General features: G+C 40.6%; 1 protein-coding gene across 7 annotated transcripts in view; it reads left to right on the top strand.

Moving 5' to 3' along the window:
• Positions 1-27004, top strand: part of MMD (monocyte to macrophage differentiation associated) — a 50070-nt gene that overhangs the window by 12533 nt on the left and 10533 nt on the right. For 3 of the 7 annotated variants that reach the window (XM_064367568.1, XM_064367567.1, XM_064367566.1), the window contains exons 4-9: positions 1774-1848; positions 4886-4987; positions 6857-6926; positions 19009-19049; positions 19212-19367; positions 21532-21727. In XM_064367568.1, the coding sequence (XP_064223638.1) occupies positions 1774-1848; positions 4886-4987; positions 6857-6926; positions 19009-19049; positions 19212-19367; positions 21532-21652 (565 nt within the window). In that variant the 3' untranslated portion in view covers positions 21653-21727. Of the gene's footprint in view, positions 1-1773; positions 1849-4885; positions 4988-6856; positions 6927-13770; positions 15674-19008; positions 19050-19211; positions 19720-21531; positions 21728-27004 lie in introns of those variants that run through there. The other 4 variants (XM_064367570.1, XM_064367569.1, XM_064367565.1 and 1 more) reach the window with 4 other exon arrangements.

The following is a 27004-nucleotide window of genomic DNA, read 5'->3' as shown; positions in this document are numbered from 1 at the left end:
ATGTGCTAGGTGCTCCCGTGTGTTAGGTACTATGCTATGCTAGATACATGGCCTACATTACTTCATTTAATGTTCACACATACTCCATGAGAAATATCTTATTTCCATTTTACCTATGAGGAAAGTGAGAGTCAGAGAGGTCAGTGGCAGCTCTTGGATGAGATTCCAGGTCTGTCTACCTACTCTAACAGCACATAACAATCTAGAAAGCAGAATTAGAAAGGCCCAGAACCTTGCTAGGAATCACAGTCATCCAAGGAGTTTTAAAAACTTATTCTTCCCATTCCTCCACCCTCTATCTCACCTCCAAACCCTTCAGAATCTTTTGAACTGGAATCCATCACTATATTTTGTAAGTTCCCCAGGTGATGATACGCAGTCAAGTTTGAAAAGCTTTGATTTAGTGTTTGCTTCTTTAGACCTGTAACGTAAAGTATCATCTATTGGTAAGCTATGGCTTCTGATGAAATCCATTCTTTCTCACAAATGTATTTCTCATGTTTTTAAAACTTTTTTTTAATTTTTAATTTTTGTGGGTACATAGTAGGTGTATATGTTTATGGGGTACATTTTCTTTTTTCTTTTTTCTTTTTTTTTTTGAGACAGACTCTCACTGTGTCACCCAGACTGGAGTGCAGTGGTACAATCTCAGCTCATTGCCACCCCCGCCTCCTGAGCTCAAGTGATTCTTGTGCCTTAGCCACCTGAGTAGCTGGAACTACAGGCATGCGCCACCACACCTGGCTACTTTTTGTATTTTTAGTAGAGACAGCATTTCACCATGTTGGCCAGGCTGGTCTCAAATTCCTGACCTCAAATGATCCACCTGCCTCAGCCTCCCAAAGTGCTGCGATTATCGTTGTGAGCCACCATGCCCAGCCTTTATGGGAAACATTTTATCACTTATTCACACAAGTCCTTATTAGTTTGCTTTGGTCAATGTTTTGTGTAGGGGGAGGCAAAGTCTAATACTAATGTTCCCTCAAATTATACCTGCTTGGACACTGAAAATAGATTCAAGATGATACTATGAATTTGTACTTTTAAATTACCTCAGTAAAGGGCAGATTCTGTCTAATCCATTTTATGAATAGACCTCAGTGAACCAAACTCTTTATACATATACTCCTGACTTTTCAGTTTTGGAAGGAGGAACTTGCTTAGAAATACAGGTGGCCATGCTTTTACAGTAAATGTGCCTTTTGTTTCTGTTTTTGTTACTGCTTTTCCTAAGTTAGTCTCTGAATTTCTTTTATTACTACTTACTGTTCACAGTAGGATATTCGAAGTAAAAACTTTAAATACATTCTAAAAAGACACAAAGAATGTGATTTCAGCTCAGAGAGTGTTTACTGAGCATCAGAACTTTGCCCTGCACTGCTAGGAGCCAGGGGGTGGTCTGCCCTCCAGGAACTTCATTTTTCTGTTAGATGGGATCTAAAAGAAATGGAAAACATCAAAAAAGACAGATTTTGTTTGTTTGCTTTAACCACTTCAGACTTCCTATCATGGGGCTCTGTTCCTATGTCTCATATATGCTGTGAGGCTGAGAGTATCTGTTGTATGTACAACCTAAAAAATAATACAAAGCTTTTACTCATGGTTTCATAACATTAACAACAACAAAAAGCTGTGTGATCTTGGAAGACCAAGTATAAAGGCCATGAGAACTAGAACAAGAATGGAAATTGCAATATAGTGGAGTGATAACCCATACTTCCTCTCTGATCGTTTTCTGAAAAATTTATTTAACTTTTTTTTACCCCTCACTAGGACAGTGGAGCATTGTTTTCACATGTGTGATAGAATGGTTATCTATTTCTTCATTGCTGCTTCTTACGCTCCATGGTAAGATACAGTCTTTCTATTTTTGAAGGTAGTGATTTTCTGGTTAGAATTCCTCAGTCCTTCTTTCCTCCCTTCCTCTTGTCCCCACCCTCAGCCCTCATGCATACACTACCTCGCCTCCTCTTGAACGCATTCATGCATGCATTTTTTTTTCCCATTTGATTTACTTGGGTCAGAATGCATGTTTGAAGGGGAGAATATTGCTACTGTCTATAAGATCGGGTCATTGGATTGTTCAAGAAGACGTGCTATGAACTGGTGTGTAGATAGCTTGCCCACTCTTGAAATCTGTAAACTTTGTTCTCCATATTGTTTCCTTATACCTCTGCTGTTGTTCAGAACACTAGAAAATTGAATTGTTCAAGTGGAAATGCTGTAAATATGTATGAGGAAAGCAAGCTTATTTATTTGTGTATTTATTTATTGTTTTTGAGACAGAGTCTCGCTCTGTCACTCATGCTGGAGTGCAGTGACGCAGTCTCGGCTCACTGCAACCTCTGCCTCCCAGGTTCAAGAGATTCTCCTGTCTCAGTCTCCCGAGTAGCTGGGATTACAGGTGCCTGCCACCATGCCCAGCTAATTTTTTGTATTTTTAGTAGAATGGGATTTCACCATGTTGGTCAGGCTGGTCTCAAACTCCTGACCTTGTGATCCACCAGCCTCAGCCTCCCAAAGTGCTGGGAGTACAGGCATGAGGCACCGCGCCTGGCCCATTTTTGAAATTGATACCATTTGTCTTCAATTCACCCAAGTGCAGTAGCTACTATATAGCGAGTGTGTTTGTCATTTCTTTTGCTGAGTAAGAGAACCGGCCACTTGAGTTATCTATTTAAAATACCTAATATTCTGTTCAGTGCCTTTGATCTTTCTGCCTGCCTTTTTGGTGCTGATCAAATATAATCTTTTGTTGCTTTGAAACTCTTAATTAAAGAAACATTAGCTTTCCTCTGCAAGACATAATCCAGTTTTAAACACTCAGAAGTTTATATTTTGCTATCATCTACTGTGGTCATTAGAAACAGTATGCCTCTAGATTCTGGCTAATGCAGCATTAAATATTCAAAAGAAACCTGATTATCTGAAGGGGTAAAAAGTAAGTGCTATCTTTGCCCAGCATCTGACTAAATTATAGGTCTGCTTCATGTTGGAGGAAGCACACCGAAAGGCTTTTGTGAATGGATAATAAGTGCCCAGAACAATGCTTATCTCAGTAGGAACCTACAGGGTGCAAACAGGATTCCTTACTTTACTTATTTTAAATTCTCCAATTTAAAATGAGTAAATGAATAAAAAGAATTTAAATGTGAGGTAAGGAGTTAAATATCATAGTAGGCAATTTCTTTACATGTAGTTTTAGATATGTAGGTTATACTTTTTACATTTGGAAATGTGAATTTTGTAGTTAGAGATAATCAGGACAACATTTGTTTTTTTCTCATTTATTCTTTTTATTTTTATTTTTTTATTTTTTGAGACGCAGTTTTTCTCTTGTTGTCCAGGCTGGACTGGAGTTCAATAGCAAGATCTTGGCTCACTGCAACCTCCGCCTCCTGGGTTCAAGAGATTCTCCTGCCTCAGCCTCCCAAGTAGCTGGTATTACAGGCACGTGCCACCATACCCAGCTAATTTTTTTTTGGATTTTTAGTAGAGATGGGGTTTCACCATGTTGGTCAGGCTGGTCTCCAACTCCTGACCTCAGGTGATCCACCCACCTCAGCCTCCTAAAGTGCTGGGATTACTGGCATGAACTACTACACCCGGCCTCAGTTATTCTTTTTTTTTTTTTTTCTTTTCTTTTTGGGACAGAGTCTTGTTCTGTCACCCATAGGCTGGAATGTGGTGGCACAATTTCAGCTCACTGCAACCTCTACCTCCTGTATTCAAGTGATTCTCCTGCCTCAGCCTCCTGAGTAGCTGGAATTACAGGTGCCCACCACCATGCCTGGCTAATTTTTGTATTTTTAGTAGAGACTGGTTTTCACCATGTTGGCCAGGCTGGGCTTGAACTCCTGACCTCAAGTGATCTGCCTGCCTCAGCCTCCCAAAGTGCTGGGATTATAGGTGTGAGCCACTGTTCCTGAACTTCTCATGTATTCTTAATATGAAATTAGTACAAATGGATTTGCAGTATTTTAAAATTTAGACCTCACAATGGTCCACAGTTAAATTCTAACAAAATGTCTTCCATAATATATGTTAGAAATAATTCTTCTCATGTTCTCTCTTGGCAGAGAGATTGATATGGAGACACTTGGTTTGTGTATTAGGTGTCCACTGTGGGTATGCGATCCTGGTTCAGGATTTTGTTCCAGGTTCTCACTAAGCTTTGTAAGCAAGCTACACCCAAATACATGGTCAGAAATTAAAGGGCAAGCAGTCTTGACCTCATTCTGCCTAATAGGGAAAGTCAGGCATCACAAGAGTGCTGAGACTCCCTTCTACTTTTCTGCTTTTAGCTGTTTCTATTTTTAAACCATGTTGAAAACTAATTCTTTTTTTTATTCTCTCTCTCTCTTCTCTCTCTCTGTTTTTTTTTTTTTTTTTTTTTTTTTTTTGGCATGGTCTTGCTCTGTTGCCCAGGCTGGAGTCCAGTGGTGTGATCTCAGCTCACAGGAATCTCTGCCTTCCAGCTCAAGCAATTCTCCTGCCTCAGTCTCCCAAGTAATTGGGTTACAGGCACCCGCCACCATGCCTGGCTAATTTTTGTATTTTTAGTAGATACAGGGTTTCAGCATGTTGGCCAGGCTGGTCTCGAACTCCTGATCTCAAGTGATCCTTCCACCTTGGCACCCCAAAATACGGGTATTACAGACATTAGCCACCGCACCTGGCCTAATTCTGAGTCTTAAAGGTCGACAGACAAATTTGTCTTTGAGTTCCTTAATTTTATCTAAATTGCCCAAATGCCTCATTGGTGTGTTGAGTGCCTTTTCTTCCTGCTCTTACCCTAAGACTTTCTCAGTTTTCAATGACACATGTTCTATGAATTCCCTTCATTTATTACTTCTGTTCTTTGTTGTCATGTTTACATTTTTAGGTTAAATCTTCGTGAACTTGGACCCCTGGCATCTCATATGCGTTGGTTTATCTGGCTTATGGCAGCTGGAGGAACCATTTATGTATTTCTCTACCATGAAAAGTAAGATAAAATAATTTACATTTGATAGTTTTAAAATTAACTGCCTAAATATTACCTGCATTGCAATACAATTTATTTTTATTTGTACTTCAAAATAGTAGAAATACATAAATAGAATGTTATTTTTAATAAATCTTCAAAACCGTTTGGTATTCATTATTAGTAGAAAGATTGCTGTGGAAAAACAAAGAGTGGTACAGGTGGTATGATACAGTTGAGGGGACATTGTGACCAGCCCCTCTGGAGTCTGTCAGACTTCATTTCTTTATCATGAGGCAGACTGGCCTTATCCTCTGTGATTCAGTCATCTTGTGAGAAAAACAGCAACTTTTCAAGGTGTCTATGAGGATTGGAGAGAATAGATATTAAGTGCCCCGCACAATACTTACCCAAAGAAGGGCCTAGACGGTATTCCAAAAAGGGTATCTTGAGAAAAAATATGTTGGGAAGGACATTGGAACTCTTAATATCCTAGCCCTGGGGTATAGCTTTTTAGCCAGTTATTCATAGCTGATAGTCCTAAGTATTGAGCAATATAAAAACAAAACTTATTGAAATTTTGCATCTTTGCTCTAGAGGAGACCTTCAAGGTCCTCAATTCCAGCTTCATGTACATTTAGGATATGCATCAAATTAGTGACTCATCTGGAAATTAGGACCCAAGTGTCCCAGTTCTGATTCCATTGCTCTTTTCATTACCCTGTATGTTTGAATTTGAGAAATGCACAACCGTGAAATCTTTGTCATTGGGTTTATTTACAGTTCATTAAATTCTTTCTCTATTGTAGTTGGCAGAATGGTTCTCAGAATTGAACAGAATTTGTGTTTATCAGAAAGTATTAAATTGTTTTTACCTTTCAGAAGAAGAAAATGGTAGTTTTGACTAACCTCTTTTTTGGCTCTGAAATTCACTTAAATACCTTTTTGACCATAATTAGCAATGCTGAGTAATGTTATATATTACAGTATATATAAGTCCAAGGGAACAGTTTGCTTCTTAGATTCAAATCTCTTATTTATATCCTTGGATAAAATAGGAAGTCAAGAAAGGCAGCTATCTTTTCTCCTCTTCCCAGCCTTCTGGTATAAACAAAACCCATAAACCCATTCTTCCCCTATATGATTAGTTCATGGTAGGCTTTGAGTATAAAACATGATGAATGAGGTATGAGTCACCCTTGGCCATTCAGTTTGGCAGACATTAGGGAGTACCTAAATTGTGTCAGGTACTATTCTAGGATTTACAGATCAAAACATAATTAAATCTTGGTTCCTGCCTTTGAGGAGCTTACAGTCTGCTTTGATTAGGCTGAAATGTAATTTGAATTTCAATACAATGTGTTTCTTGGGGTTTTTAGATTTTTTTGTAGTCTATGTGATGAGCCTTAAAAATTACAGTTTGTGCAGGTGCAAACTAAAGAGACAAACAAAATTACATGTCCTTTCCTTAGGGCTGATGTTCTTTTTGCTGGTAAACTAGGCTCCAGGCTACATCTCCACTCATCTTCAGAATTTCACTTATAGCTCTGGATTGGAATGCTAATGAAAGCAAACACTATAGGATCAGAAGAGGAAATATTTTACAAGGTGGAGTGGATTCAAAGATAACTACTTTTGGCAGAGAGCATTTTCTAGGTAGCATGTGAGATTTGATGCCTTTTCAACCCTGAAAGAAATGCTAGTTCCTTGTTACTCAACTACCGTGTTTTAGTTAGAGGCCTAGTGGTTGCCTAAGAGAAATAACATTTTATTTGAATAGTTCAGAGTTTACATTTCTTTCTCAAAAGAAAAAAAGGAAAGGCTGGTATGTAAATTGTTAGGTGTAATAGAAATGTATAAGTTAAATTAACTGCATTTCTGTTCCTGCAGGTATAAGGTGGTTGAGCTCTTTTTCTATCTCACAATGGGATTCTCTCCAGCCTTGGTGGTGACATCAATGGTAAGACATGGCTTCAAAATTTTAGTTATTTTCTTTTAAACTGCTGGAATGTAGTATGATTATAGATATGATATTTAGCTTTTCTTTCCGAAGTTATGTCCATTAAGTAGAGACTCAAAAGAAAAAAAAAAACTTATAAACAATGAAGTATTTAGCTGGACATGGTGGCATGTACCTGTGGTCCCAGCTACATGGGAGGCTGAGGCAGGAGGATTGTTGAGCCCAGGAGGTTGAGGCTGTGGTGAGCCATGTTCATGCCACTGTACTACAGCCTGAGCAACAGAGCAAGACCCTGTCTCAAAAAAATAATAAAAATAATGAAGTGTGCCAGCAACTCATCAGCTTGCACTAGGTACCATGTACAGTTTAGGAAAGCTATAAATTTAGGTATGTTTCTGTCTTTACATTACTTTCCTGAATCAGAACCAGAGTAAGTTCAGAGAGAGATTTTTCAAATCCCTTTAATCTTACTTTTCCTTTCCTTTGCTTTTAAGTCTTAAGTCAAGCACTTTTTTTGTTTGTTCTGTTTTCTAAGGCAAGCACTTTTTTTTTCATTTCACTTTGCTTGAAAATTATCTTTTGGGGATTTTTGTGAGTAAGGTATAACATTACCTGTGATAGGCAGTTGCATGTAAATATTTTGAATTCCCTTTCAAATTGAATTACTGTTGAGAAGTCTATGTGTATCTGTCTTTTTGAAACAAAAATATATTTTTACAACTTCATGGTTCCATCTACCTGGTTACCAGGCCTTTAGCTTATGTATTCCAGTATCTTAGGCTCTACATTTTTTGTCACTAGGTACTATATTAACTAAGTAGGTCCCAATGTGTTTAGTTTGAACTCTTCTGAGCCTACAGTGGTCAGAACTGTTCTTATGATTTTAGGCACATTGTAAAAACCTTTCTTTTTTTTTTTTTTTTTTGAGATAGAGTCTCACTGTGTCGCTCAGGCTGGAATGCAGTGATGCAATCTTGGCTCACTGCAACCTCTGCCTTCTGGGTTCAAGCTATTCTCCAACCTGAGCCTCCTAAGTAGCTGGTATTACAGGTGTGCGCTGCAATGCTTGACTGATTTTTTTGTATTTTTAGTAGAGACAGGGTTTCACCATGTTGGCCAGGCTGGTCTTGAACTCCTGAGCTCAGGTGATCCACCTGCCTCTGCCTCCCAAAGTGCTGGGCTTATAGGCATAAGCCATTGCGCCTGGTTGTAAGAACATAATTCTGTGATAGTTTTTTTTTTCCTGGTCACAAAAACACCTATAAAAAGTTTAAGAGTTTCAAATCTGGTTCTGTTTTTTCAGGGAATATGTCTTACAAGAATATAACAAAATACATTTCTTTGAGATATGAGGTTTATGATGGCTTTAATAATTACCTAGCACCCAAAATACATATAGATGGTAAAAGCAACAGGGAATGGTAAGGAGGAGGAGTTAAGTGACAGAAATGAGAAAGTCAGCCTTGAAGGCCATGTAGTTACAGGGCATTTCAGGACACCCAAAGCAATATAAGCAAGGTCTATGCAGCCTAATTATTAGAGTAGAATTTCAAGCAAATTCCCTCTGGATGTCATAAGAGCAGGCTTATCCAGTAATTTTACTAGCCTGATTTTTTCATTGACATTTCCATAAGTGGTATAACAGCAGGTGACTAATGTTTATGATAATCAAGCAGGATGATCCCTACTCTCCCTTCATAGAACTTAGAGTCAAGCAGGCAAATATAGTTCCTATTAAAGAAAAAGGTATCATGAAATTTTATAAAGTATTTGATTGGGAAAAGTTCAGGCTGCTATGGGAGCTTGACAGAAGTACCAGAGGAAGTGATATTTAAGCTGATTTGGAAAAACATGTAGGAGCCAAGAGATGGTAGGGGTGAGGCAAATGTTACAGGTAGAGAATACAGCATGAAGGAAGCCCAGAGAGGGGAAAGCACCAGCATCTTTGGAGAAATGAAAATAGCTCATTGATTGTGACATAAAATACATGTACCAGCTTGAGTTATGTACATATGCATGATGGGGGCAGGTATGCAGGTAGCACAAGTCTTATAATAAAGCTGGAGAGCTAGACAGAGTCCTGATCAGACCTCATAAGCTACTAACAAAGTAACAGAATGAATGAAGATGCAAATCTTTGGTTCTGGCAAGAATCATGGGTATCAGACTTACCCTTCGGCCATAGAGAACTGGAAAACTGGAAAAAGAATAAAAGCAATGTTTTTTTGGCTTTAAACACAAACAGTATAGGACTGTGATTCTTGAGGGAAGAGAAACCAAGAAAATGAGCTTTGAATTCCCTAGTTGTTTCCCTGGAGACACTTTCCAAACAGCAACAAGAGGTAGAACCCAGAGAACAGCAGTCTGGGTGGAAGAAACAGAAATTACACTTCGGGCTACTGACACGGCTGCAGGCTGCAGTTTGTGCAAGAGGAGGGAGCAGCTCCACACACTGCAGACGCAGGGAAGATGCTTTAGAAATCTAAAAAGCAGTTTCCTTCAGTCTTTGCCCAGATACCAAGCTGAATTTGTTCAGAGCAAAACTCTGCAAGCTCCAGCTGCGAATAACTCTTAGAAGGCTGGAAGATAAATGGAAATTCCAGACAGTGCCCAGTGCTGGGAGACACTGGAATTCCAACCAGCCAGAGTTCAGAGATGGTTCCGGACATCCCAGGAATTCAGCTGATCCTGCCAAGGCTACAGCTTAGGAGTAGAGCTTCTCTAGCCCTAGAGAGAAGGCTACTCTAGAACTGCCATAACAAGGCCCAAACCAACCTTGAAGGGATAAAATTGATCCTCTAGTAAATAAGCCACCTAACAGAGCAAAACTCAACAATTTTTAAAGGAGTACAACAGAATCTTTACTGTAACAACTTAGCATGAGTAAATATTACCATAAGTAAATAGTAATATTATCAGAAATAAATACATAATAATGTAATAAAATAAATAATAAATATAAAATAAATGAACATTACCAGATAGGCAAGAAACTGGAAAGTGACATATACCTAAGGGAAAACAGATCAATAGACACAGACCAAAAGGTGGCAGAGGTGTTGAGATTCCTACACAGGGAGTTTAAAACAGAAGAGGAATCTCAGAAAATACATGGAGACTGTGAAGAAGAATCCACATGGAAATTCTAGATCTGAAAACTGTGATGTCTTGAAAAAAAAATTATTGGAGTGATTTAATAACAGATTGGATACTACAGAAGCAAAGGTCAGTGAACTTGAAGCCAGGTCAGTAGGAAGTATACAAAATGAAGCATGAGAGAAGAGTGATTTAAAAATGAACAAAAGGAGGGCCAGGCACGGTGGTTCACGCCTATAATCCCAGCACTTTGGGAGGCCGAGGCGGGTGGATCACAAGGTCAAGAGATCGAGACCACCCTGGTCAACATGGTGAAACCCCATCTCTACTAAAAATACAAAAATTAGCTGGGCATGGTGGCGCATGCCTGTAATCCCAGCTACTTAGGAGGCTAAGGCAGGAGAATTGCTTGAACCCAGGAGGCAGAGGTTGCGGTGAGCCGAGATCGTGCCATTGCACTCCAGCCTGGGTAACGAGCAAAACTCCATCTCAAAAAAAGAAAAATATTAAAAAAAATAAACAAAAGGAGAAGAGATAGAGATTGGGGCAGGTTTTTGTTTTGGGATTTTTTTTTTTTAAGAAATAATAGTTATAGCTTTTCCAAAATGATGAAAAATATCAATCTGAAGCTCCACAAAGCACAAGGAGGCCTGAGCAGGATAAACACAAAGAAAACTACACTAAGACACATTGAAATCAAATTACTAAAAAACAAAGGCAAAGAAAAGACCTTAAAATCAGCCATAGAGAGAAAAACAAGCAAGGAGAGATGATCACCACTGACATTTTATCAGAATTCATGGGAGCAGGAATACAATGTAATGCCACATTTAAAATGCTGAAAGGGGCCAGCGTGGTGGCTCACTGCGTGTAATCCCAGCACTTTGGGAGGCTGAGGCAGGTGCATCACATGAGGTCAGGAGTTCAAGACCAGCCTGGCCAACACGGTGAAACCCCATCTCTACTTAAAGTACAAGAATTAGCTGGACGTGGTGGTGGAGCTCCTGTAATCCTATTTACTTGAGAGGCTGAGGCGGGAGAATTGCGAACCCAGAAGGTTGAGGTTGCAGTGAGCTGAAATCAGGCCACTACAGTCCAGCTTGGGCAACAGTGTGAGACTCCATCTCAGTCCGTCAGTCAATCATTAAAATGCTGAAAGAAAAAAAAAAAACAACCTGTCAACTTCAAGTTGATGTTAGCTCAGGTTAGCTCAGCTTAGAACATTAATGTCAAAAATAAACCAGGGAAGCCAAGGCAGGCAAATCACTTGAGGTCAGGAGTTCAAGACCAGCCTGGCCAACACGGTGAAACCCCATCTCTACTAAAAATACAAAAATTAGCCCAGCGTGGTGGCATGAGCCTGTAATCCCAGCTACTCGGGAGACTGAGGCAAGAGAATCACTTGAACGTGGGAGGTGGAGGTTTCAGTGAGCAGAGATCACATGCCACTGCACTCCAGCCTGGGTGACAGACCAAGACTCTGTCAATCAATAAATAAATAAATAACCAGGATTGCTAGAAATGATGAATTTCTATGTAAACATATGGCTGTTTTTCATGTCTTAATTCCTTCAAAAGATAACAGGGATTTCTAACTTGTAGAAGTAAAGTACATGGTAACAATAGATGGGGTGGAGAAATGGAAGCACACTGTTTTAAGGGTCTTAACTTTGTGTAGGGGATATAGTAATAAAGGTATATTGTGATGAGTTAAGGATGCATACTGTAATCCATAGAATCACCACCACCACCACCAACAAAAGCAAAATAAATATTATAGTTAAGTAATCAAGAGAAAAGATAAAATGGAATCCCAAAGTTATTCAATTTAATCTAAAAGCAAGTGGGAAAATTGGAAAAAGGAAACAAAGTTTAGGTGAAACCAAATAGAAAACATAAAGCAAGATGGGAGGCCTAAATACAACCGTACCGGTAATTACGTGTCTCATATATAATAACAATTACATGACAGTGGACTGAACACTCCAATTAAAAGGCAGAGATTTTCAGACTGGATAAAAAAGTTTTCTGATCTGTAAAATGGGGATAATAGTACCTAATTTAGGGTTGTTGTGAAGATTAAATGAAAAAAATTGTTTTGATACAAAATTAACTATGTTCTAGGTCTTTGAAAGGTGAGGTCAGTGTGGTATCTTAAGAATGCCTGTGAACAGAATGTATGTCAAAACCAACCTGTGTACTTGGTTTGGTCTCTTGCTTGTTTTGGCAGAAACAAAAAAAAAGGGGAATTTTGGAACAGTGACAACCCATGTGATTTTGTTCAGGCCATTTCACTGCTCTGGACTTAGTCTCCTCACCTCTGTAATAAGGGGGTTGTGTTAGATGAGTGACTCTTACCATTTGGGAGTCCTGTACCCCTTTGTGAATCTGCTGACAGCCTTACCCCTATCCTAGAAAAGGGCTCCTAATACACACACAATAATTTTGTATAATGTGTATTCATTGCTGTATAACCTTGAGGAATTAATAACATGTGTTGTATTTTATCTTTTGTCTTTGTTTTTACTTTTTAAATAAAAATAAATCTGGCTGAAGTCCTTTCTTCCCAAGGTTAGGGAGAAATCTGATGTCAGTCCATTTGGATTGGCTCCTTCTCCATCTTTTGATCTCACACAAAACATGGGGGCTTCTATGAACTTTGAAAAAGGACTGATGCACACAGCTGGCTCTAGATCCTGACACCTGGTCGTTAGCTCATGATGGTCTATTGTTGCCTTGCTTTTAACCGAGGCCCCTGGGACCCATTCTAAGTAGGTGCCTGAGTTAGAGCTTCCCTTTACTCTTGCTGGGCTTGGCCATGGTGACCTGATCCAAGGCTCACAAGGCTGCTACCCAGTGCCCAGGCCTCTGTGACACCCACATACCTGTCCCCTTCCAAGGCCCTGCCATGATCTGTCTTAGGTTTCCCCTCACTCTGCAGAACCTGTCTCCTTTGTATTCCTAGTCCTCAGAAATCCAGAGCACTGACTTGCTTCTTCATCAGCTTCTAAGCATTGCCTCTATTCTCTCCCCTCATTCATATAAGCCATTTTAATCTTGTATATGGGCCTTGGTCTTTGAAAACCAAGAACAGCCTAAAAAATTCTTCCTTCTGCTCTAAGACACACAAGAATGTTCAGTTATTGTTAAGCTAAGCAATGCCCAGGCTCAAAGGCAAAAAGACCTGGAGGCATTTAGAAGGTTAGGAAATGTCACTTCTAGTTATGATTTTCATGTGTGAGCCTTAAGGAATCTATAAGCTCACATAAGCAGGGGAAGTCTCAAAGAAGCAATCAGTGTAGAACAGTGTTTGAGAAGGACAAAGGGAAGTGAAAACCCTGGCTGAGATGTAAATTATAAATGGAGTGGCTTGGGTCTGCCTTAGTAGGGAAGAAAGCATTTAAAGGGGAAGACGAGAATGAAGGATTGCACTTTATTAAAATGAACTTCCGTGTCTGGCTATGATTGCAGTCTGTTTAGATATGCTGTAAATGAGCAGAATGTTCTGCTTTTTCACTGGGGACCTGTAATGTGATTGCTTGCTAAACTCAAGACTGTCAGTCCAAAGGGCAATCCAGGTCAATGACTTTTTTAATGTTTGGTTCATGTTTACAGATCAGGATTGTGTTCACACAGCTTCTTCATTGTCTTAGAAAATCAAGAGCCTTAGGGGGGAATTAGCTTATCTGTAGCTTGTCACAGCAGAGTAACATCAAACCCTTTTTATTTTCTTTTTCCCTTTTGACAGAACAACACCGATGGACTTCAGGAACTTGCCTATGGGGGTTTAATTTATTGCTTGGGAGTTGTATTCTTCAAGAGTGATGGCATCATTCCATTTGCTCATGCCATCTGGCACCTGTTTGTGGCCACGGCAGCTGCAGTGCATTACTACGCCATTTGGAAATACCTTTACCGAAGTCCTACGGACTTTATGCGGCATTTATGACCAATCTGTACTAGGTCTCCAAACCAGTATTATTTCAATTATGGCACTTGAGAGTGGGGTGAGAGCTGAACATTGCACAGGGAAAGAAAAAAAAATAAGATAACTGCACTGACTTTCTTTATATCTTTTGAATATAATTACTGTGAAAGTATAAAGGCTGTGTTCTGGAGTTTTCCCCCTCACAGCAAATAAATAAGGTAGTGAATTAATTATCCATTCCATTCCACTATCATGAAGGACTCTGAATAGACTTGGCCAACTGATGTTTACAAACCAGAATTTTGTATTTTAGTTTTACAGATTTTACTACATGATTTTTCTAAATTACTATGTCAGGTTATAAAAGTCAGTGCAATAACAAAGCTTCCTTTTTAAGAAGAAAATTGTTTCTATCACTTTCCCATTCACTAGGTAAAGAATCATGAACAGAACTTACACTACTTTTTACCATGTTTCATCTTGGCATAACATGGTTCTTTTTTAAATAGAAACTTTAGTTTTTTGTAAATTTTTTAAAAAACTATTTCATTGAAACGCATCTCTGCGGGTCCTCATTCATGTTGTGAATTTTTGCAGCAAGCAGTCAACATTCCACAAACGAACAAACATTATACCTCTTCTGATAGTTTTATTAAGCATGGAGAAATTGCCAATTTTTAAAACTACAGTTTTCCAAACTTTTTGCCAACCTCTTACTCTGAATTCAGTGCTGCTTTGGGACATATACTTGACCTAGCTTGGTTTACCAGTGATGGAAAAGTATTTTGATACCATTAACTTTTTCAAAAGATCCAACTTTATGCCTTTGCCACATTCTCTTCAGGGTCTCTTTCAACATTGGATGAGTATTTTGTCTGTATTTTGTATGTATTGGGATGGCCATCTGCTGAAACTCCTGAAGAGCATTATGTATTACAGTGTGCAGTTGTAGTCCCTGTTTGGTGCCCAATGGTTAAGTCATCGTCACTTAGCTTTATATTGTGTTCGATATTTATTTTAAATTGTGGAACTAGACGCATAAATTCACATTTCTACCTTTCCTTTGCATCTTCCAATATAGTGTGTGTCTGTGTGTTTTTTTTGCCCTAGAAAAATATTTAAAGCCTTGTTTGACAGGTAGAAACTCATGTATCTCTAGTCCATGAGTTATATCCTGGCTCAGTGGAGTGATATTTATGTATAATTTTTACTTTTTTCTTAGTGTCTTATATTAAGATTAACATATTATTAATAGTTGCTTTGTTGATTAATCTCTCTTGTTGGTGTTTTAATAAATGAAATAGCCTTGCCTTTAGATCAGATGCTGATATTGCCTGTTTCCTAGTAATGGGCTTGATCAGTGGAATTTTTGGTTTGATGATAAGCTTATTAATTGAAATTTTTAATGATGTGGCTTTAAAAGAGGTTTATTTTGTGTATGTTTAGAACTCTGTGATTCTCATGAATTATATGGGAATGAGAAAGAAGTGGTATTTGCTGGTGAATTAAATAGGCAAGGTACCCAGTGATGACACCAACCAAACCACTCCTATCTGCATGATTCTGAACATCTGGATGCCTGTTGTTTTACTGTGTATATTTTATTTTTAATATATTAACTTTTTGTGGATTCATTTAAAGTCTCCTCAAAAGTAACACTGTCAAAACCACTAATATATATGTAAAAATTGTGCTGTAGACTACAATAAAACTGTTACTTGGATTTGTTCCACTGTCTCTAAATTAGATGACTGTGAAAATAATAATGCATATTTAAGAGTTCAAGCTCATCCAGCATCTGTAATTTTTATATTAGTCCTTTTTTTTTTTTTTGAGATGGAGTCTCGCTGTGTTGCCAGGCTGGAGTGCAGTGGCACAATCTTGGCTCACTGCAACTTCTGCCTCCCAGGTTCAAGTGAGTCTCCTGCCTCAGCCTCCCAAGTAGCTAGGACTACAGGTGTGTGCCACCACGACCAGTTAATTTATGTATTTTTAGTAGAGATGGGGTTTCACCATGTTGACAAGGATGGTCTCAATCTCTTGACCTCACGATCCACCCACCTTTGCCTCCCAAAGCGCTGGGATTACAGGAGTGAGCCACCACACCTGGCCTGTATACTAGTCCTTTAAAAAAAAATAAAGTGAATGGTAAGAAAAACAAATATGCCTTGTCACTTAGAACTTTCTAGTCTACTTTTTAATAATTGAATTGCCAGAGCCAGCTCAAACATTAATCAACAGACATTTTCAGTTTAAAATATACTAGTCAGGAACTAATGATTTCAAGCTTTGTAGATGATGTGTCTTTACCAAGAGAAGCTTTTTGGTTTAGCATATTTAATCTATAGGACTGAGCTTACAGGCTTTTATGTTACCAACCAGACAAATATCAGATTATAAACCTAAAAACTCTCCGAGTGTCAGATGTCATTCTACCTCTTCTATAGTGCTGGAAACCAGGGCCAGAGAAGTTTAACTGCTTCATCCTAAATCAGGGAGCTGGAACAGCAACCAGCTCTATCTGATTCCGAAGCCTCCCAATCACTGTATACCACTGCATTTCCAGAGTCAGCAAAAACAAATGAAAAAACTTGAACTGAAAATTCATCAGGCATGGACGCAGAAAGAAAACACTATTCAGAACCTCAATAAGCCCTCAGACAACTCTCCATCAAAACTAATTTTGAGCATTGAATGTCTTCAAGCGTTATTATTCCCCAGAGTTCTGTCCTCTAGGTCACCGAGGTGACCTCATCCATTTCTAGAGTGTCCCCACTATTGTGCTGTCACCTTTTTGGTCGGTATCTCCTGTCTTAAACTATTTTTTTTTTTTTTTTTTTTTTTTTTTGAGACGGAGTCTTGCTCTGTCGCCAGGCTGGGGTGCAGTGGCACGATCTCGGCTCACTGCAACCTCCACCTCCCGGGTTCAAGCAATTCTCCTGCCTCAGCCTCCCGAGTAGCTGGGACTACAGGCGCATGCCACCATGCCCAGCTAGTTTTTGTATTTTTTAGTAGAGACGGAGTTTGTTGGCCAGGATGGTTTCAATGTTGGCCTGGATGGTTTTGATCTTTTGACCTCATGATCCGCCCACCTCGGCCTCCCAAAGTGCTGGATTACAGGCATGAGCCACTGTTTCCGGCCCTTAAACTATTTTCTAAGGACTAGACCTCTCTCTAATCAGCTGCCTAAATGCTTCCAGACATACTGACTCAAGCCATCCCAAACTGATTTCATTATCTTTCCTCATCCTACCACCACCTATTTTCTGAAATTTCCTAACTTAGTTAATGGCATGGCCACAGCCATCTGTTCATTCATCCATCCTTGATTTCTTGCACCCCCCAGATCCAACAGGTCAGCCAGAACTGTCATCCTGCTTTTCTCACAGCTTCCTGATCTGGTTCCTCACCTCTCTTCGCACTGCAAGGTCCTAAAAAGACCTACTTAGCAGTCATCAGACTACAGCAGCCACCTCCTCATTTGTATCCCTGCCACCGCTTACACCCCTCAAATGAGCTCATCCTCCACACTGTACCAGCATTATCTTCCTAAAATAAAATCTGAGCATGTGTCTCGATGCTCCAAAACTTCCACTGACTATTACCCTATAAGATTCACGCCAGATGCTTCAGCATGGACTCTTCACATGCTGACTCCGCCTGATCAGCCCTCTCCCCAGCTGAACCCCACTTGACATCAGCCCTGCTAGTGATTTTCACAGCCTCCCCCACAACACACATGCCCTCATGGTGCTTTTGCAGCTGTGTGTTTGTACCTGTTGTTCCTTGGCCTGAAATGCCCTTACTCCAGCCCCTTTCCCACCTGGCAAATAGTTGCTTATTCCAAGCAGGTGCCACTCACCTCCCTTGTGCCATTGACCAAGTCCCCCCCGGCATGATGAGTGGTGCCCTCCTTTGACCTCACAGCATTGCTATTCCTTCATGGCCCCTGTCACGGTGCTCTGCAATTGTGTTTCCTGTCTTTATCTCTGCTCTTGGGGCTGAACTCTCAGGTAGAGACAGAGTCTCATCTACTTCTGTTCCTAGCTTCTAGCATAGCACTGGCTCATGACAGGAGTGAAGAAGCTTTGTTGAATGAAAGGGGTGGGTTGGGGGAAAGGTTGGAGAATGGTGCTGTGGAAGGGAAAGACTGAGAATAAAACATTTTTTAGGACAGACTTTGGTTTTAGCAAGTTTATCCTGTCCTTCACAAGCAGTCTTACTGGCCGGAATCTGATTTTCAGCTTCCTTGGCCTGAGAGGCTTTTTTTGACCACAAGGGTCAGCTAGAACATTCGTAGCAACCGCAGGAAAGTTGATGAGAAAATGGAGTGTAAATATTAGAAAGTATGTCCTAGAGAAGAAAAAGTCCAGCATGTTTATTGGTGCTTTCATAGAATAACTATCAACAATTTACAAAATTATTTTGGAAAAAAAGCATTTAATGGCCTAACATTTCCCTCTGGTCCTCTTTTCTGAATATAGCAATAAAATAAATCAAAACAATTGTTCTGCAATCCTTGGGTCTTAGTGCAGATTATACTCAAGAAGCAACAACTTACATTTAAAAAAATATTTTGAATATTTTTACTCTAAAAATCATACAGCTATATAAAACCCTTTGGAAAATAGAGAAAGCTAAAAATTATCCAGCATTCTCTTACCATAATATATTTTAATATACTTCCAATCTTTTATTTCCCTATTTTTATTATATAGCTGTCAATATGCTACATATGCAATTTTATATACCTTTTCTCACTTATTATAAGCATTTAAAAATACTATTATATCATTCATAGCAAGAATTTTCGGTGATTCCATCATCTTTCAGAACTGGGAATATTCAACCTATTTTGCTTAATCATTTGCCTAACTAGATTTTTTATTATAAACAATGCTGCAGTGAACATACAGCTTTGTCCATATTTATGACTGGGTTTTAAAGGTAATAATAATAAACAATTGAGTGTTTCTTATGTATCAGGTATTGTGCTAGTTTACATGGATTATCTCATTTTATGTTTACAAAAAAAGTATTCGTCTTCCCATTTTACAGATGAGGAAACAAATACAGATGAATGAGTTTTCTTGCCCAAGGTAAGTGGCAGAACCCGAGTGAACCCAGGAACCCTAGAGGCTGTTTCCATTTTCAAGAGAGCAATTCCTGGGGCAAAGGTTTATTAATGGGTTTACCCAAAGAAGACCTTTTAAAAATAGAGCTCATTTCCAAAGCTCTACATTTATACTTGGCCTCTTCAGTTTATGTCTACTCTTCTTACGTGCCAATGAGATGGAGAGTGGAATAGGAAAATCTCCAAAGGAAACTGACCTTGAAGAAGCTGGTTCATCTCCCTCCTTGTGCAGCAAAATAAAAGTTTCTCAAGGGGCTCCAAGGAATGTTTTTAGTTTAAAAAGGTTAGAATTATTGCATTCATGTCTTTCTACTGCTTTTGCTATTTTAAATAGACAGTGCCAATATGTTCTTACATTCTGTGCCATTCCCACCTACATCCCTGCAATGGATTGGTGGTGTTATTTTTCCAAGAAACAGTGCCACTGTGCACTCTCGCCACTTTGCAAGGGAAGTTAAGCTATTCTCATCAGGGGCCTGTTCAACACAACAGAACGCTTTCTCATTCTGCCATACAGCTCATTATCACTCATACTTTCACTGCAGTCAGACTTGTGAAGTCAAAATAGACTGGCAAGGCATAAGGGGGCTTGGGAAAGTAGGCTTTGGAGCCTTGCCCTATATCCTGGGAGAGGTCACAGGTCCTTTGCTGTTCTGTGCCAGGCCACACTTAACACACCCAATCTACTGTGTCAGTCACTAAAACGGTCAGGAAAACGTTTTGATCACTAGGATTTCATTCTCTTAAAGTCACACTAGTGTTTTTTGAATCTCATCTATGAGCTGTGTGTTGAGTCAGGGTAGAATCAGACAGCCTGTGACAAATTGGCTGGGTGAGCTTCGGCAAGTTTGGTATTACTTTTGAACTTCAGTTCCTGTCTGTAGAAGGGGTATATCACCTCTCTTGCAGCGAGGTCATAGGGATTAAATAATATATTGAAAGTGTCAAGTTTATGCAGTCTGGCATATAATTGACACTTGGTAAATAATCCTAGTGCTTCCTTCCCATATGGCTGAGCTTTTAAAATTATGGTTATAGCCCACCTGGGGATATTTTCCATGCACAAACAACCTGAAGAACAATACCACTCTTAAAATTGTTCTGTGCATTTTCTAGCTCTTACAAATGGTTCTGGAGCAAATGATGGCCAAGGCTAAACTGAGGCATGTGGTCACTCCAGGCTTTCTAATAATTGTGCGTCATTTTAAACAATGTTCTTTAAATATTCAACTTTTTTTTTTAGACGGAATCTCTCTCTGTCACCCAGCCTGGAGTGGAGTGGCACTATCTCAGCTCACTACAACCTGCACCTCCCGGGTTCAAGCGATTCTCCTGCCTTAGCCTCCTAAGTAGCTGGGACTACAGGTGCACGCCACTACACCCAGCTAATTTTTGTATTTTTAGTAGAGACAGGGTTTCACCATGTTGGCCAGGATGGTCTTGATCTCTTAAACTCATGATCTGCCCACCTCGGCCTCTCAAAGTGCTGGGATTACAAGCATAAGCCACTATGCCCAGCCTGCATTTTTAGTAGAAACGGGGTTTCCCTATTTTGGCCAGCCTGGTCTCGAGCTCCTGACTTCAGGTGATCTGCTGGCCTCTGCCTCCCAAAGTGCTGGGATTATAGGCATGAACCACCATGCCCGGCCAAATATTCAACATTTCTTTAAACAAGAACATGAGTATTCACAGAGAAAGGGTAGAAAGGGAGGAGGCTGGGGCAGTTCTTTTTGTCCAGATAGGAGCTGCATACTTCACTTAGCAAAACAAAAGGCCTTCAATACATTGAACCTTCACTCTGTCAAATTGGACAGCAATTTGGTCATCATCTGTTGTTACCTGAGCATGCTTCTTGGGGGACACACACCCAATGGACTGACTTTTAGTGGCTTATTAAATAATTCCTTCCAACTACAGTTGTATAATACCTTCTCCACCTTGTTTCTCTGCCAGTGATGTTGTAGGGTCCTTTAGTCACACATTCATTCTACAAATGTTTATTGTGTATCATCTATGTGCCAGGGACCAGTCTAGGGACTGAGGATGTTATAATGGAAAAAAAAAAGAAACCAAAAGACTAAATTCCTGCCTGTTGCTCAGGCTAGATGAGTCTCTGCCCTGCAGCTTCCTTAATCTGTATTTGATGTTTGGGGGAGCTTTTGTCCATCTGTTTGTTGGCATCATACAGAGAGATGACTGTGGCCAGTGAATGTGACAGTGTACATTGCCAAGTAGAAAGTGATCCTGATTTACCTGTCTTTTCAACAAGGGTGACTTACTTTGTGTTACTCATTTGTGCATCTGCTAGGCGAGGTCGAGTTGCCTGTTTGAAAGATGGCTTTTACTTTTGAGAGCACTAAAGCAGCTCATTATGTAAAGAAACTTGTGGTAAACTCTGCCCTCTATTGAATAACCCTCACGTGTGAATCAATCACCCTTTGCTTCAGCTGCACAGGTTCATTTGAAGCAGGGTTTACCTATCCTCCCAGGCAAAGGATGATGAATGGGCAACACCTGTGTGGGGTGAGCTGTTTTTCCTCCCTTGTTCACCGTGTCTGGGATGCCTGAGGTCCATCCGTCATTGCCCTAGTCCTGCCACGTATTACACTTGTATGAGAGGCTGAGGAGACAGCATCCAATAAGGTAAGTCTCTGCCCTCAGGGGAGAAGGATATGGAAACAAATGAACAATTATAATGCAACATAATCTCCATCTGTGTATTGGATGCTATTATTGGAGGAGGGAGTGTTAACCCTGCCCAGGGGAGTCAGAAATCCTCTGTACAGAAGAGTAGTTTGGCTGACACTCAAAGGGTGAATGAGGAATTGCCAGGGAGTCAAGTGAGGGGGCAGTGGGTAGAGACAGGGTAGAAGAAAGACATATTCCAGCATAGGAACCAGCAGGCTTCAGGAAAGCATGGGGTGTGTGGAAGGGGAGATAATAATAACAGCTAATATTGACTGAGTCCCTACTAAGGGCCCAGCCCATTCTTCATGTCTGATGTCCATATTGACTCATCTATTATTTTGGGGAGTGAGGAAGATGATCTTCTATACATATGAATTCTTTTGTAGCAGACTAAGTCTTAGATGGTGTATTATTCAGTTTCTGCATGGCTATAAAGAAATACCTGAGACTGGGTAATTTATAAAGAAAAGAGGTTTAATTGGCTCACCATTCTGCAGGCTGCACAGGAGGCATAAAAGCGTCTGCTTCTGGGGAGCCCTCAGGAAACTTACAAACATGACAGAAGGCGAAGGGGGAGCCAGCACTTCACATGGCTAGAGCAGGAGGAAGAGGCGGTGGGAAGTACTACATACTTTTAAACAACCAGATCTCACAATAACTCACTCACTATCACAAGAACTGCACTGAGGGGATGGTGCTGACCCATTGATGAGAAATCCGCCCCCATGATCCAATCACCTTCCACCAGGCCCCACCTGCAACACTGGGGATTAAAATTCCATGTCAGATTTGGTGGTCACACAGATCCAAACTGTATCAGATGGATTTCTTTGTCTTAATATTTGGACCTTCTTTTCCTTTCTTTGATCCCTTGCAAACATGTAACAACATAGAATTCTTATGGAAGGCAAACATTTTGTCATTCACCTGAGCAAATTCCTGTGATGCTGTATTAAAATGGAAACAAAGCATGACAAAGTATATTATGAATTGGTTGGACAGACAATCTACTACTGGGAATTCTTATCCTTCGGTACTGACATAGATCATCCAGATCAGAGGGTATTTATAGAGACCCTTATCCAGGTGTCCAATTCATTTAAAGGGTGAGCCCCTTGTAGGTGCCAGATGCTGCTCCTGGTGTTGAGGATAAAGTGAACAGACCAGACACAAGCTCCTCCTTTGCAGAACACACATTCTAGTTGTGGGGAAAACAGCTGATGAACCAATATATAAAGAAAATGTATAGTGTATGAAATGGTGATATATGCTAGGGTGAAAAATCAATCAGGGAAGAGGTGTGGAAAATGCTGAGGGTGGGTGAATGCGTGCTCATAAACATGGCAGCTAAGGAAAGTCTCATTAAGAAGGGCATATTTGGGTACACACCTGAAAGGCCAAGGGACCTGGCCCCTGGCCCCCAGACACCTGCTAAGAAAGGCATCCGGGCAGAGGCAATAGCAGGTGCAAAGACCTGAGGTGGCCATAGCCTGGTACAGAAAGAGGCCATGATGTAGGGTTTTGAGCTAAGGAAGAACTCAAAATGGGTTGGTAATAAGGTCGGAGGTGTGACAAAGACTCTCTTTTGACCAAGCTTGACTCAGCCTCCTCTGAGTCCACTTTCTGACTAATACCTTGGGTGCTGTCATCCTATTTGGTCCAGTTTTAGCAAGAATCCTACTGGGTCATTTTAGAGAAAATTCCCCACACTTGATATCTGATCAAGCTCATTATTATTATCCTGGACTGCTTTCAGCAAGAATCCTTCAAGCCGTGATGTTTCTTCTTCATAATTTTCCATCAACTGACCCCAACCCTGCTCTTTGTCTGTAAATCTCCACTTGTTCCTGTTGTTTTTGGAGTTGATCCTGATCTTTCTCTCCTGCTACGAAATCCCATCTTAGTAGTCCCCCTGAATAAAATCTGCCTACCTTAGCACCTTTAACAAGTGACATGAATTATTTTTTCTTTAGCAGCAGTACTGAATGCTAGGGTACACAGGGTCTTGTAAGCCATGGTAAGGCCCACAGGCACACGTGCAGGGTGATTGTTAGTGGAAGAATCATTCATGCTTGGGTATTAGAACATCCCAGCAGCTGGATTCATAGCACTGATTTAAGTCCTAGCTTCTAAAGCCAAATGAATATGGGCAAGCCCCCTGAGCTTCTATTTATCTTTAAAATACAGATTATACTAATAAGACCATCAGCCTCACAGGGTAGAAAAACACGGTGAACATGTGAGTTTAAACATGACACTGTCAAACCAAATGAGGGAATGAGGCAGGAGTCTCAACCAACCAAGGTTTATTGAGCCAGAGCCTGAGGGCACACCTGGGAAAAATACCCGTGGTAGAAGCCTGGGTGGCCTGTGCTCTCCAAAGAGGTTTTCAGGAGGCTCAGTTGTTTGTTTGTTGTTTGTTGAGATGGAGTCTCGCTCTGCTGGAGTGCAATGGCGCGATCTCAGCTCACTGCAACCTCTGCCTCCCGGGTTCAAGTGATTCTCATGCCTCAGCCTCCTGAGTAGCTGGGACTACAGGTGTGTGCCATCATGCCCAGCTAATTTTTATAGTTTTAGTAGAGATGGGGTTTCACCATGTTGGCCAGGATGCTCTTGATCTCTTGACCTCGTGATCTGCCCACCTCGGCTTCCCAAAGAGCTGGGATTACAGGTGTGAGCCACTGTGCCCAGCTGAGGCTCAGTATTTATATGTTTCTTTAAAGGGGAAAAGCATGCAGGAAGTGAGGAATAGGCGATGAGGCCCATGGTTACATTCTTGTGAGGCTTGAATTAGTGCCCAGTAAATCTACATTTTACACAAGCTTCAGTGAACATTTAAAGAAACAGGAGTAGAAAGAAAGAGTCAATTATGTAGATATGGCAGGGTGGAGGGAGGAACAATTCATCTTGCCTAGTCCTTGCTCTGTATCTGGGAATATAAGCTTGATACTTGTCCATGTGAGATTTTACTGACCTTAGTTTTAGGAGTTAAATCGAGGTTACAGACCTAAAGTTACAATTGACATGTACTTGTTTTATCGGAGGATGAACGTCTTGAAAGTTAAGGTGTCATCCCTTGTGAGGTCAGTCAGCCGGAGGTGTGGGAAGCCTTTTGCCTTTGTGGGAGTCTGGTTAATGTAGCATGCTTTGACACAAGGTTGGGAAGTAATCGCTGCCTGTTTGGGAAAAGAATGGTAGTGTTACCTGACTCAGGCTTACTCTCCCTTTGGCATAATGAGTTTGGGGATACTGAGATTTTTATTTACCTTTACATCACAACTTTTTTCTTCTTTTTTCTTTTCTTTTTTTTTTTTTTTTTTTTTTTTGAGATGGAGTCTTGCTTTTGTTGCCTGGGCTGGAGTGCAGTGGTGTGATCTCAGCTCACTGCAACCTTCGCCTCCCAAGTTCAAGTGATTCTCCTGCCTCAGCCTCGGGAGTAGCTGGGATTACAGGTGCGTGCCACCACACCTGGATAATTTTTGTATTTTTAGTAGAGACGGAGTTTCACCATGTTGTCAGACTGGTCTCAAACTCCTGATCTAATGGTCCACACTCCTTGGCCTCCCAAAGTGCTGGGATAACAAGTGTGAGCCACCACACCTGGCCTACATCACCAACTTTCAGGACAAAAAGTGAACCAGATATTCCCAAGCAACCCTGAAGTCATCCTGGCTGACCTTTCTCCCCAACATTACTCACGGATCCCTACCCCCAGCTGTCCTTTGCCCCTTTGAAAGAAAGCATCATTGTGCAGTGTCTTATCTCTCTTCTACCCATTGATTTAACTGTGTTTCTGTTAGTGTGCTCGTGGTAGAAATAGCATCCTACATCTGGCCCAACTCTATCATTATTTTCACTTATCAGCATTAGGACCTCAAGCCAGTGAGAGATAAAAGGCTCTTCACTGATCTGTTTTGGGGAGTGTGACCTGGTAATCAGTGGAGAGGAAAGAGACAAGCAGTTGACTTGCCCAAGCCTTGATTTCCTCATCTTGAAAGGGAGAATTATGCTGTCAGCCTGGAAGGGCTGCAGTGAAATTATTTATGTAAAGTATCCAGCACGGGACCTGACCATCAATATGTGCTGAATTCCATTCCCAGCTATACATCTTCATCAGAAGTGCTCTGATGAATGTGGAATAGCCCTTGGTTATGAAGGGAGAGGGGCACAGGTAGATTGCTCTCATATTTATCTCCTTTCATGTCATATTAGGGAAAAATGGCCCTCCTTCTATCTAAGGCTCTTCTTCAAGCCCATCAGAGAATTGCTTGAACCCTTGAGAGGTGGAGGTTGCAGTGCGCCCAGACTGGGCCACTGCACTCCAGCCTGGAGGACACAGTGAAACTCTGTCTCAAGAGAAAGAAAGAAAGGAAAGAAAGAAAGAGAGAGAGAGAGAGAAAGAAAGAAAGAAAGGGAGGGAGGGAAGGAAGGAAGAAAAAAAAATAAAATAAAATTTTCCCTCTCCTCCAAGTCCAAGTGTCACCTCCTCCCAAAAGTCTTTTTTTGATCCCCTTGGGCTTAGAGAGGGCTCCTCCGTCACATTCCCCTATGGCATTCTATTATGGTAGTCATTAATGACACTATATTTTATTCATCTGTTTCTCACGGTAGATCTCAAGGTCAAGGAAAATTTCTATTTCTATTTGGTCCTTATTCTACCAACCCTCTCTTCCTTTCCCTATTTCTGTCCTTCATCATACTTATCCTCCCTAAGGAACTTGATAACACTATGCACTTTCCTTTCCTCAGTCTCCCCTCAGCCCTGGCTTCCCCGATATTACTGCCTCCTGGTTTCTCTCCTGCATTTCTGGCCTCTCTCTTAGCCTTCTTACCTTGTTCCTCCTGCTCTATTTACCTTTAAACCTTGGTGTATCCAGGGGTCCTTGGCTCCCTTCTTTTCTCTCCTGACCCACTTTCTCATGGTGATCTCACTTGCATCTGTGGTAAGAGTCTCTATCTAGCACTGAACGTTCTCCTAATTTCCAAATCGTTTTCTAAGTTTTTATGTGTTTATTTTTTAGAGATGAGGTCTCACTCTACTGCCCAGGCTGGAGTGCAGGGGCATGATCATAGCTCACTACAACCTCAATTCCTGGGCTCAAGTGATGCTCCCACCTCAGCCTCTGGAGTAGCTGGATTACAGGGTTGAACCACTGCACCCAGCTATGACTTGTAAAGGCTTAAACCCATTTGTCTACTGGCAATCTCCGCATAGATATCCACCACACTCAC

Source organism: Aotus nancymaae, unplaced genomic scaffold (assembly GCF_030222135.1).
Source record: "Aotus nancymaae isolate 86718 unplaced genomic scaffold, 86718_ANA_hifiasm-v0.15.2.pri h1tg000072l, whole genome shotgun sequence".
Lineage (NCBI taxonomy): Eukaryota > Metazoa > Chordata > Mammalia > Primates > Aotidae > Aotus > Aotus nancymaae.
This window is presented reverse-complemented; position numbering and strand designations above follow the sequence as displayed.